This window comes from Amia ocellicauda, chromosome 10 (assembly GCF_036373705.1).
Source record: "Amia ocellicauda isolate fAmiCal2 chromosome 10, fAmiCal2.hap1, whole genome shotgun sequence".
In the NCBI taxonomy this organism is placed as follows: Eukaryota; Metazoa; Chordata; class Actinopteri; order Amiiformes; family Amiidae; genus Amia; species Amia ocellicauda.
Genome location: NC_089859.1, coordinates 10243491 through 10255918, shown reverse-complemented (window position 1 = coordinate 10255918; position 12428 = coordinate 10243491). Strand labels below are relative to the sequence as shown.

At 38.8% G+C, this 12428-nt stretch overlaps 1 protein-coding gene across 2 annotated transcripts; it reads left to right on the top strand.

The window, feature by feature from the left end:
• The first annotated feature begins 439 nt into the window (after positions 1-439).
• Positions 440-12428, top strand: rlim (ring finger protein, LIM domain interacting). 2 transcript variants are annotated; one of them, XM_066714952.1, is made up of 4 exons: positions 440-562; positions 2277-2468; positions 6186-6284; positions 7738-12428. In XM_066714952.1, the coding sequence occupies exons 2-4, from the start codon at positions 2300-2302 to the stop codon at positions 9429-9431; spliced, it is 1962 nt and encodes a 653-aa protein (XP_066571049.1). In that variant the 5' UTR covers positions 440-562; positions 2277-2299; the 3' UTR covers positions 9432-12428. The 2 variants fall into 2 exon arrangements, with proteins under 2 accessions (XP_066571049.1, XP_066571048.1); XM_066714951.1 differs by having other exon boundaries at positions 2274-2468.

The window sequence follows — 12428 nt, the reverse complement described above, 5'->3', positions numbered from 1 at the left end:
GTTTTGGACGAGACATGAAGCATGTTTTCAAAGAATGCAATGGATTTAGTAGCTACATTGTAACCTTATTTTGACATTGGTTACACGCTGCTTAGCTAGCTAGCGTGCATAAACTCAAGAGCTGCACTCTCCTCCACGAATACCCCCGACTTGATCAATGCATCTATCACAGCCCTGGCCGCTGCCGCAACGCGCACTTTCTTCCTCCAACATGTCGCCATATGTATCACGAAACTGAGCTTTTTTCACCCCGGCACCGGCTCATGCACTTCCGCGATACCGACACATCTGCAGCGGCGGATACAGCGCCGTGACGCAGCATGGCCGCCATCTCCCCTCCGGCCATGGGGGGCGCTGTGGCCGACCAGCACCACCGCACAGTCGGCTCAGGAAGTTTTCTCGGGAATTACGTATTTCCGTCTAAACCTAACTCCAGTTTCCGGTACGTTCTGTAATAATGGAGAAAATGGCAGTTTGAGACGGAGGAAGGCTGAGGCGGACTAGAGAGAGAGAAAGAAAAAAATAACATATAAACTAAAATAAGGGCAACGAATTGAAACAGGTAATCCGAGCAGCCGTCGAGGCCGTGCCGGGGGCTGGCATTGCGCCCTGCTTTGTGTTATTGGGCGAAACGTGATGACGTTGGTTTAATTAGAAACTCCTTGTTTATCTTCTGTTGTGCAATTCATGAGATGTCGGCTGATGGGATAGTTTTTCCTTAATTATTGTAAATCGAAGCAACATTTCAGTTTCGGCTGGAAGTGAACTTCCGAAAGTACAATATTTATACTTCCTCGTTGTGGTCGATTGATTAACATAAGAAGATATATTTGGGTTGTCGTTGCTTGTTTTTTCCTTTACATTTGTCAGGCGGCGGGCCCTAGAATTATTTTAACGTAGGTTTTCTGGTCCAGATCTGTTTCAGAATTAAGTTTTACATTTGTTTTGTAATATATTTTCTCGAAGTCCTTTACGTTTGATTCTATAATAGGAAGACCAAGTATATAAATTGAATAAGTTGCATTTCCCCCCCTGACCCAGTTTATACAGCCGGCTGATGCCATTTTGTTTTTCTCTCCTCTCTTTTAGTGATGAGATTCCAGAGATGTAGCATAATGAACATCACATCAACCATTTCTGTAAAATGACATTCAATTAGATTCACAGTGCATCGGTGATTAGTGTTTTAAAAAAAACAATTATTTTAATGTACGTTTTCTCAAGCACTGAAATGAAATAAGGACGATCCAAGGCCCTACTCCAGTGATGTGTAGCTTGCATAGCTATGCATCTGGAATTTAGATTTAAGACAGCCTTTGTCTTTTGACATTTTTGATTTACAAACGTTATGTATTTATTCATTTATTTCGTTAAAAAGGTCGATGTTGATTTTTGATTTAAATTAACCCTGATTGAATAGCTTGTCACTGTAATTTCTACTTTGAACTTGAGGGGCTCCTTTGTGGGGGGGAGGTTAAAGCAACTTAAATACCTTCCTCACTTCGTATTCCTGTTCCATTATAGAATGTAGTGCTAATCCAGTTTTGTAGCTTTGTAGGGAAAAGAGTTTTAAATGAGACATTCATTATTTTAATAAAAGAGGTGGACATATTGCCATGCAGTGTGTTCCTGGAAGGAAAGTCTGATCTACAGTGTTGTGGTTTCTTATTGACAAGCTGAAGCCATCAAACCTTTCATGTTCTGGTGTTATCTACATTTTGGATATTTGTGTCTGAAGTCTTTATAGTGAAAAAAATATAATTGATTTCCTAGCCATTTGAAAAATGTGTGGATTAATAAGTTGTTGTTCAAAAAAAAAAAAAAAAAACTCAGTTCCTGGATATTGAATGTTTATTGTGTTTGTAGTAACTGTACAGCAATTTTACAAATCTAATGTGGATACAACTGCTAAGCAGGTGGAGACTCCGTCTTCTATGATTTCTGTATAACTGGTAGAATCAATCTTGATATTATCAACCAGATGTGTAACATGAGCTATGCTGCTTTCATTCCTTTTTAATATTCGCTATTCAATATTCAAACAATTGCATATTTTATGTTTAACATCCAGTTTATTTTTGATTAACTCATTTTTACATATAACTGTAGCCTCCACCCTGTAGTGCATAAGATAGATTTTAACCTCTGCCTATTTTGTGTATTTCCTACTACCTTTACCCATCTACCATAATCTAAATTATGTGCAAACAGTTTAAGACATTGCAGAGCTGTTTGTTTTCTAACCTTACCTCTTTTCTCTTGTGTCTGTGAAGTAGGACCTCACCTATCCCCTGCTGCGATGGAGAACTCGGATGGTCCAGAGCAAGGAGGGAGCGATCAGTCTGAAGCTCAACGTCAGCGCCAGCTAGACCGGCTCGACAGAGAGGAGGCCTTTTACCAGTTTGTTAACAATCTGAGTGAGGAAGACTACAGACTGATGAGAGACAATAACCTGCTAGGAACACCTGGTAATATATTATTTTATACATACCTACAGGGCATGCGTTTGTGCATTGCAGAGTATGTTTTGGGTGCTCCCAGACATGGTAGCATTCTGTTCACACTTTGTTAATGTTGCTTCTTCCAGTGTCATGATCAGGCAGCTGCTCCTCATACCTTTAGTAGTTCATGTTGAGCTCACAGATAACTCCATCAGATGTACACATACTGCCAAAAGTATCACTGTATTAAGGGCTATTTGCACTGCTGTTTTTTTTTTTTTTTTTTTTTTCTTCTCTTTTCCCCATCAGAGTTATTTGCCTAAACACCATTGTACACTGGTCTGAATACAAACATTGCAATGAAACTGCAGGTGTCAGCCTACGGATTAAATGCTACATTGTGATTAGCCCTTAAGTGTTCTTATCTAAATTTGATGTTCTTGTATTAGGTTAAGTTTTTTTTCAATATGAGAACAGGGATAAATGTTTCAAAACAGAGTACACAATGTTCTTAAGGAAACTTTTTTTTTTTTATTGTATTAATTGCACATTTCAAGAAAACCATGAAGCCTACCTCTAGACAAACACACAGCATACATGTCTAAAGTGAGAACTGTTTGCATTCTTTGTGTGTGTGGCAAAATGCTACACTGGGTCAAGAAATGTAAACTAAGAGAGAGAAATTGGATTTTATACCCCAGGTCTGGACAAAGCAGAGATTCTAAAATTAAATTCAAATTCAAAGTGAAGCACTTGATTTTATCAACCTTGCCTAAAAACCTGCTAGACAGTGTTTTGAAGAAGACTGCTTATTACTGAAACATACACATTTTGAACCACCTCCGTGATCTTGAGATGAATCTTTCTTTTTGCTGATTCTGGAAACAACATGAAATGCATGCATGCGTCATATTAATTACATTCATGAATCTTCAGTAGTGTTTTAAATACCATCCAGAATTTTAACAAATTAGCTTTCAAAAACATCCATTTGCTTTTTAAAGTAATTTATCCTTTAAAACCCAATGTGTATAGAAGATGGTGAAAAACCTTGATTGTACAATTGATCTAATTGTCTCTATTGTAATGTGAGTTGTGTATGTGTGACTTTTACTGCATTTATTCTTCTCTGCTTTTAGCAGTTATTTCATTACCCTTGAAAATCTGTGCCCTAGCCAAAGGGCTTCATATTTCTGATACTTTGTTTAGCTGCATTACTTTCTTAAGTCAGTAGCTGTGCTTATAAAAGAAATTCAGAAGTCAATCCAGTGATGGTTTTCTAGGGTTTTATGGCTTCTGTCTTCACATCTACCTTCTATTAGGTCTTTATGCTGCTGCTTTTGGTGCCTGGCTGTGTTCTTATTCACTTTGATGCTACACGATGTCTCTCTTGTTAGCATTTGCTAATGGCCCAAACACACACTGTTGTGCAAGTCTGGTACAGCTCATGTTCAGGTTCCAAACTTGTACCCTAGCACTTCTCAAGAGCACATGCATTCTCTGCATAGTGCACAAGACATTGAATAAGAACGTCCACGTCGCTATAAATAATCCACCATGGATATACTACAGGAGTCACGATCTTCTAGACAGGGACTCAACCTATTAATGAAGTATTCAAAGCCTTGTATTTTCGGTTTTTGTATTCACATTTGCAACTATAAAAGGCATTGGAAAACAAGTTGAATTTATTCATACAAATATTCATTTTCAATTACATCTTCCTGTGTTTTTATATGTGCATTTTTATTCCAAGATATTCACAATACAACCTCTTTTCACTCACATTGTTACCTTGAACTTGCATAGGTCTACCTTGTGTTAATATTTAGTTGTAGAATTTGGCACGGATAACCTCACAAGAAAACAAAGCACTTTCTATAATTCCACAGGTGTGGTTGTTTGCACACAGACTGAAGAAACTAGTTTCTTTCTGGTTATGTTTTGTCTTTAAAATAGAAATCCGTATATAGTAAGACGGCAAGCAGTTGAAATGAGGCTATGATAAATATTCAAGCAATTCTCTAGAGCTGGACTTTGCGCCTCCTTCAATACCTTGTCCTAGGAATGGCAGTGTTATTGTTCTTGCAACAAAAGCGTCAGGACTGCTGAAGATGACCGATCCATTTTTTTCACGACGCAATGAAATGAAGTACTTTTTGGAGCAACTTGAGCAGGTTCGTCCATTGGCCAGAAGATGGCATTGAATGGACAGGGCTTTTAATGGTAAGTCTTGCAATTTTCAATGACCTCCTATTACACTCACATGCTATTGAGGATTTTCAACTTTTTTGCAATCTGTTTCAATCAATATTATTATTATTAGAAGTTGCCCATAACTGTGCTATGGATTCATTTTTTGGAAGGTTTGTGTCTTTGTTTACTGCAGTTTTCAGAATATAGTGAGCACCCTTTTGCATCTGAAGGTTTTTTTTTTTTTTTTTTGCGCAAAGCTCACGGTACGAGATGTGCACTATAAATATATAAAATGTCGAAGAGCCCTTCATCTGGTGTAGGATATATCCAATGTCTTTAGCAATTATGACAAATATGTTTTCTTTACATTTATTAATCTAAAAATACAATAATATCTGAAATGATTATTTGTCTAGAGATACATTATCAGTTTTCAAAGCACTTCTCAATTACTGGAAAATAGGATGATTACTGGTTAATGAACGTGCACAGATAATGCAGCAATACCAAAATGAATACAAATGTTCTGAAAATTAAACCCATTGCACACAGCAAATGAAATGAAATCGCAAGATACAGGATCCGGTTGCTTTATTTGCTCTAATATTTTGTTACCATTATTCAAATGAAAACAAATGTTATGGTTTATGATTGGCACATTCTGCCACTCACTGAAGCATGAATTAGAAGTCAACAATGAAAAAAAGTGATCTTTTAAACCAGCTTATTAATGATCAGATGTGGTTATGTCTATAGTGAAAATACAATTATAACAAGATAAGTAGTGTTGAATTGATCTTTGTAATAGTGTTAGTAGTAACTTGTATCATTATATTATTTAGTACTGGGACACTGAGCCTACAAACTAAAATAATGCAAAAACAGCTATGTGTTTTAAGTTACATTCAAAGTATTTTAATTTTTTCTTTTCCACTTTTTAATATTTTACAATGAAATTTAGCATTTGTAAAGGAGTGGTTGACATTGAAAACCTGTGTAATTACTGTGTGAAACCAGGGTCTTGAGAGGTTGGATTGATACATGAGGTGCCCACAGTGACGCATGTGAAGTCCAAATACGCGTTCCTGTAGGACATGTACATGCTGTGCAGGGGGTGTGCACTAAATTCTGAAAACCTGTTGACAGGGTTTTTGTTTTCATCATAAATGGAGTTTCACAGACAAATTAGTAATTCTTCCTACTCATCTTTATTCTAATCAAATGCATTTTATTTCAACTTATGGGTAAGTAATTTGAGTCTTCCCACATGTACATTTATCAATTGTATGCAATTTGTATTTCTTTTTTTAATTTAGAACTAAAATTGATTGCTTATTCCATCATTTGGTTTTTCCCCTTACAGTATTCAATTCATATTGAACTCTCACTATCCCTGTTTGTGCTCTATACCATTACTTTTTTCCCCTCCCATGGGTGACTCAGAGGTCAGGTTTTCATTTAAGGGTACGCAGTGTCAACAAACTTTCTCCTTGATGCATCATAAATAACCCCCCTATAATCTGATATTTAATTATTTTATTTTTTTAGGTGAGATTACTGCAGAGGAATTATTAAATCGCCTTCAGCAAGTCAAAGATGGGCCTGATCAGCAAGCTAGTAATGAGAGCAGGAGTGAAGAAAATGTTGGTATGTTGGATTATCAAATTATTTACTTTATAGCTTCAGTGATGCTAATGATATCTGTATTTGTGTATTGTTTTTAACATTTGTTTGGCAATCGTAAGTGAATATTACAGTTGAATCTGTTAAATTACCGGTATACCTCACTTTGCACGACCCTGCAATCCAGGTATTCGTTATAGCACGAGTGTATACAATTAATTTAGAAAAGTAATTTTAAAAATAAAATATAAAATGTTGGCTGAACAGAAATGCAATGCTAACCTTGCATAGATAGATGGCATAGTGGCATAATTCAGTTACATTAAATTTTAATAAAAAATATTAAAATCAAGTCAACAATCAAAATACAAAACGTGATCCATTCATTATTTTAGTTTTAAAATTATTTTTATTTTTTTATGATAATGTGCTGGAAGTGAAAGTTCTGAAAGAGGCTCTAAAACGGGGGTTCCCAAAGTGCAGCGCTCAAAGATGTTTGGTGTGGCCCGCCAAAGCCAAGCTTCAACCACTCCTTTTCTGAAGCTTTTCTTTATTTTGACACTTTATGATAATTTTCTATTACAACTTGCACATGTAATTAGGGGGAAAATAATAAAACCACAATTAAAGTTAATAAATGTTCCCTATCAGAAATGTATAGGAAATAAAATTGGTGGTTCATTTTCTACTGTGGCCCCCCATCCCATGCAACCTCGGGAAATTTGCCCTCCATCACCAGACATTGGGAATCCATGCTCTAAAATGAAGCGAAAGAGCATCAGTCAGGAGCGGGAACTATTATTGTTATTGTTAATTTATCAAACCTATTTTCTGTAACAATCAATTTGTATGAACTAATTTCATGTATTTATGAAACCTATCCCCATGAATTTAATGTAATTTTTATTGCATATAGCGCCCTTCACAGGGTAGCTGCAGAGGGCTTGTAGGAGAGAAAAACAAACACTCCAATAGGATTGTTATAGGTCCCCTTTTAGCAAACATTTTGCTTAGCATGAATTATGCTGTAATTTCTTGTGCAAAGAAAGGTATACCTCAATTAATGAAATTTGTGTTGTTCATATTACAAATAAGTACAGGATTAAAAAAATAATTAATCTATTTGGCATGACCTTAATTTTGTGAACTGGCGATCATCACACAAAATCGGTTGCCATGCATGAAGAATCCATTTATACAAAATTGCATAATGTGACCAGGTTGCTGCCAAATTATCAAACAGGTTATTTGTGATTACTATTAATTCGAGCAAGTTAAAGTTGTGCTACGACAGATTAATCATGGATGTGCCAGTACAAATGATCCTTCCGTTTGGACATTTGGTCAGGTTGTTGAAGTTATTGTCCGGGTGTGGGATATGCAATATATTTTGTTAAGGTAGGACAAAGAAAAAACAGTTAAGTCCAAATTTTGGCCAACTGAACTTGCACTAAGGTTTGTTCTTTGCATTTGACAGGACCAGAAGGGCCGGAGGAAGGATCCAATGGTGACACTATTCTGGATTGGTTGAACTCGGTGAGAAGGACAGGGAACACGACCAGGAGCGGGCACAGGGGCAATCAATCTTGGCGGGCAGTGAGCCGGACCAACCCCAACAGCGGAGACTTCCGCTTCAGCTTGGAAATCAACGTGAATCGCAATATTGCAGAGCAGCAAGCCAGGGCAGAGGGTGGTGAGCAAGTGGACGGGGAAGCAGAGCCCGTGCCTGTGCCTGTGTCCGTTCCTGTTCCCGTTCCCGTGCCTGTACCTGTGCCTGTGCCTGTGCCTGTGCCTGTGCCTGTGCCTGAAGTGGAACAACCTATTGAAACTGCTCCAGAACCAGAGGAACCTGCCATCATCGTCCAGCCAGAACCAGAGCCTCCGAGGCCTGAGCCTCCGAGGCCTGAGACTCCTACTTTGATCAGGCCATTCATTCAGCAACCTGAGTTGCCAGACCCGCCGAGCCCCCCAGCTGAAGAGCCAGTCCGGAGAGGCCAGCGGAGGGCCAGGAGCCGCAGCCCAGAGCAGCGCAGAACCAGAGCGCGGAATGAGAGGGGCCGTTCTCCGCTTAACCTTGACGGAGTAGAGGGTGTGCGGCTCTCTCGTCGAAGCACGTCTTCTCAGAGTCCCGATTACCTTCCTGAGCCTCAGATGGAAGGAAGTTCTCGAACTAGGCAGCATGTGCTTTCCAGACAAAGCACGGTGGAGTACGATGCCCAATTGGACAGTGCTGCAGCAGAGCCAGCTGAACCACCTCAGGAAAACGAGACCCCTTCAGAAGCAGGGGCTGCCACTGAGACCAATGCCTCGAGCAGAAGACCCCCAACCATTATGCTGGACCTTCAGGTGCGGAGAGTGCGCCCTGGGGAGTATCGCCAAAGGGACAGTATTGCGAGCAGGACCAGGTCTCGCTCTCAGACCTCCAACAACACTTTCTTGTATGAGAGCGAGCGAGGCGGATTCCGCCGTACCTTCTCACGCTCGGAGAGGGCGGGTGTGCGGACCTACGTCAGCACCATTAGGATTCCCATTCGGAGAATATCAGATGCTGGACTTAGTGAGGCCACGTCCATGGCTCTACAGACCATGATTCGACAGATAATGACAGGCTTTGGGGAGCTGAGCTATTTTATGGACAGTGATAGCGACTCAGACTCTAACCGGGGGCCGAACCAGACCGAGTCCACAGAGTCGCAAAATGCCACCAGCCCCCCAACCACCACCAACAGCAGCAGCTCAGGTCTGGAGGGTGCGGAGCCACGGAGCTCCGAGGAGCAGCGGGATACCGTTAGCGAGGGCAGCTCACCGCCTGCCGCCGGCAGGGAAGGCCGTGCCCCTCGAGGCCCCATCAGTCTTGAGGAGCCTGGGTCATTGCCTTTCCTGAGACTGGCGCACTTCTTTCTCCTTAATGATGATGACGATGACCAGCCCAGGGGACTCACCAAAGAACAAATTGACAACCTCTCCACCCGCAATTTTGGGGAGAACGATGCTCTAAAGACCTGCAGTGTGTGCATCACTGAATACGCGGAGGGAAACAAGCTGCGAAAGCTGCCCTGCTCGCACGAGTATCACGTCCACTGTATTGACCGCTGGCTTTCGGAAAATTCCACCTGTCCTATCTGCCGCAGGGCTGTCCTGGTTTCCAGCAACCGCGAGAGTGTGGTCTAACTTGACAGCAGGTGCTAAAGGAATACTTTATGCCTTCTTCATTTTCATAGCATTTAAATATTACATTTAAATATTTCTCACTCAATACCCTGTGATATGAGGTTTTAGTCATTTGACGTTATTGGTTTTTCTCATGAGCATTTGACATGTTGCTTAAAGTCACCTGTATCATTCCCCTATTCAGTATGAATGGGTGTGAACAAGCCTTGATCAGGTGGATTTTTTGTTGCTTGGCAAATGCAAATGGGATCACCGTCCAACAGATTGGACAATTAATGTGTTTTCTAGCACAGTTATTCTGGCTTAGAAAATCGTTTGGGCAACCCTCCCACACCCCACATTTGTCACTTTGCTGGTTTAATTTGATTGACAAAAAGGTGAAGTGAAGTGAATCCTGCAGACTTAAGAAATTAAAATACATTTTGAAACACACACGCAGGCTTGGGTCTCTATTAATACAGAAACTCAAGTTAATGGTTAACAACCTCCTACAAGGGTAAGAGGGTATATGGTATCCCTTTTATAGGTAGATGCACATTTTGGAGATGTGAATTGTCATATATCAAGGTTCCTTTTGCATTTTTCAAAACCGTTAAAGCAATGCGATAGGTCTCTCAGCCTAATACCTGCGAGGTGACTTCACTTTAATCAAAAGTTAATTTGTAGCAGTAGTATTCTTTGCCTGAAACGAAGATTGTCAGATAAGCTGCAAAAGCACTCCTTCCATACAACCAGAATTATGAAGAAGTGTATCGTCCGTCTATGGAATAATATTGTGCATATGAGTGACCTTGGATACTGGGCTCAATGTGAGTGTATGAGCTGTATTCTATTACAATGGAAAAGTCGCAGGTATAAATTAAAATAAAATGTCTCCTTTAATGTGCATCTGTACACCTGAGCGGTAACGAGTGGTGTTTTTTTTTTTTTTGTTTTTTTTTTTTCTTTCCTGGAATGTCAGTGCAATAGTTAGCTGTAGGGAAAACCGAAAGAAAATAAAAACTATAAACTTGTATATTTGTTCTTTAAATAAAGTAGGGACTGTTAGTGTCCACACAAAATTACTTATTCCCATACAAACTTGTAAAGATTTTCAAGAGTTCTGTAATTTTATCCCCCCTCTCCAAAGCATTGTTGTATTATTCTATGGATTGAAACATTTACCATGCTTAGACGTAAGAGGGCCCTTCTCTTTTTCTCTGCTTATTGTTTTTTTTCTGCAATGGCCTTCTTTCTTTTCTGAAAGTAAAATCAAGTTTATAATAACCATTCCAAAACTATGATTTATTTCAGTGTTATTCCTATAGTTTATTTTATTTTTAGCATCAAGCTTATTTATTTAAAGGAACTGCTTCAGTCAAACAGTGTATTTAACCAGGTAAGTTGAGGTGCTTCACAGTGACAGTTTTGACATAAATCTGTGGGAGATGCAACAAAATACGACTAAATCCGAACACTTGACTGAGGAATTCACATCAGCCTACAGTAAGAAGTTAAACACTATGATTTCAGGTATCCCAGAGCTCAATGCTTATTGTCTGAACACATCTTCAGAAACAAAACTTTTGAATTTGTAATATAATATGCTTATGATTAAATCTTCTTTGTCCGTCATTGTTGTAACAGATTAATTTAAAACTCTTCCAGATGTATGTCTCACTTTTCCAGCCATGTTTTTTTGCAGATCCATACCAATATGCTTTTATCCAAGACTACTGGTGTATTCATTTGTCTTGCTAGGGAAATGTTTTAATATGAGTTATACCTCAAGTTATTTTATTTCTGGAAGAGATGCAGTTTGAAAATGGTTTCTTTGCATGGTAAATATTATTCTGAGAGGTACCAATGTAAAAATACATTTTGCATAAATAGTATTAAAGGCACAGTAGTCATTCATTTCCTTTCACTATATTGAATTCTTTCAATTACATTTGTCTCTCATTCAGATTACCATCTGCAGAAAATTTGAAGTATGTGTTTGAGGTATCCATATGATATAATTCAAACCCCTTTCAATATGCACTTTGTTTCCCCCTATGTGTTTTTGTCTTTTCCTAGTGGTTAATTTTGTTTTGCTTTTTTTTTATTTGTTTATGAAAGACTGTTCTGAATTAACATTTCCAGTTCATATTCTTCAGGGATTTGACTTCTTTGCCTACAGATTTCAATCCCCACCCTCAGCTGCCTTTCCCAGTTTCTCATAATTGGTTGTACAAAGCACATTAGTCATGTATTGGAATTAATGCTTGCTATAAAACCTCTTTCAAGAAGATGGACTGTGATAAACCTAAAATGGTTTATCATCTTTGTCAAGGGTGTCAGTCTCCAGTCATTTATGGCCACACTCTCCTGGTTTTAGTGCCACCCGAGCTCTTTGCTTTTTATTCAGGTACAATTCAGGTGAAGGTGTAAAAAAGTATTTCACACCTATGGCCATTTCAGTATCCTTTTCAGTAAAATGTTTACATTTTCAAGAATGAAATCTTAGTTACTAATGGCAGTTGAGAACCAATGGTCTAAAGATGTACCAACTTAAAAACTAATTGCAGTAGTGGACAGAATGGTCACATCACTCTGGTGCAAGATTCACATAGTTGTCTTGGAGGATGCAGTCATTCACACCCAGAATTACTTGTTCTTTACTATCCAGATGCATCCTTATGCAATTTGACCTTTAAAAATAGATGTGATGTTGCTTTTTTGTCCATTACGGGACTGAATTGTGGCTCTGTCCTCACACAGCTGAACAGCTAATTGAAACGATGAGTTAAATATCCGAGTGCTCCGGTGGCATGAAAACCATGATACCCTGTCTAAAGCAAAGACCATGAAGAAATGTATTGTTCGGTGTTAATAATTTAGACTGTGCTCTAGTACAAATTGCATTTCATATAAATGTAAATTTTTATCCCTGCTGCTAAAGATTTGTGAAAAAGGTAGTTCTATGGAAAGCTTCCTTTTTTTATTAAGCTGAATTAAAACTAACGAAATATAGCA

What these genes read in the sequence shown, in the direction of transcription:
- rlim (XM_066714952.1), top strand. Translation starts at nt 2,300, where the DNA reads ATGGAGAACTCGGATGGTCCAGAGCAAGGAGGGAGCGATCAGTCTGAA. An exon ending in TAACCTGCTAGGAACACCTG is followed by an intron (nt 2,469 to 6,185) that starts GTAATATATTAT and finishes TTATTTTTTTAG; the next exon opens with GTGAGATTACTGCAGAGGAA. An exon ending in CAGGAGTGAAGAAAATGTTG is followed by an intron (nt 6,285 to 7,737) that starts GTATGTTGGATT and finishes TGCATTTGACAG; the next exon opens with GACCAGAAGGGCCGGAGGAA.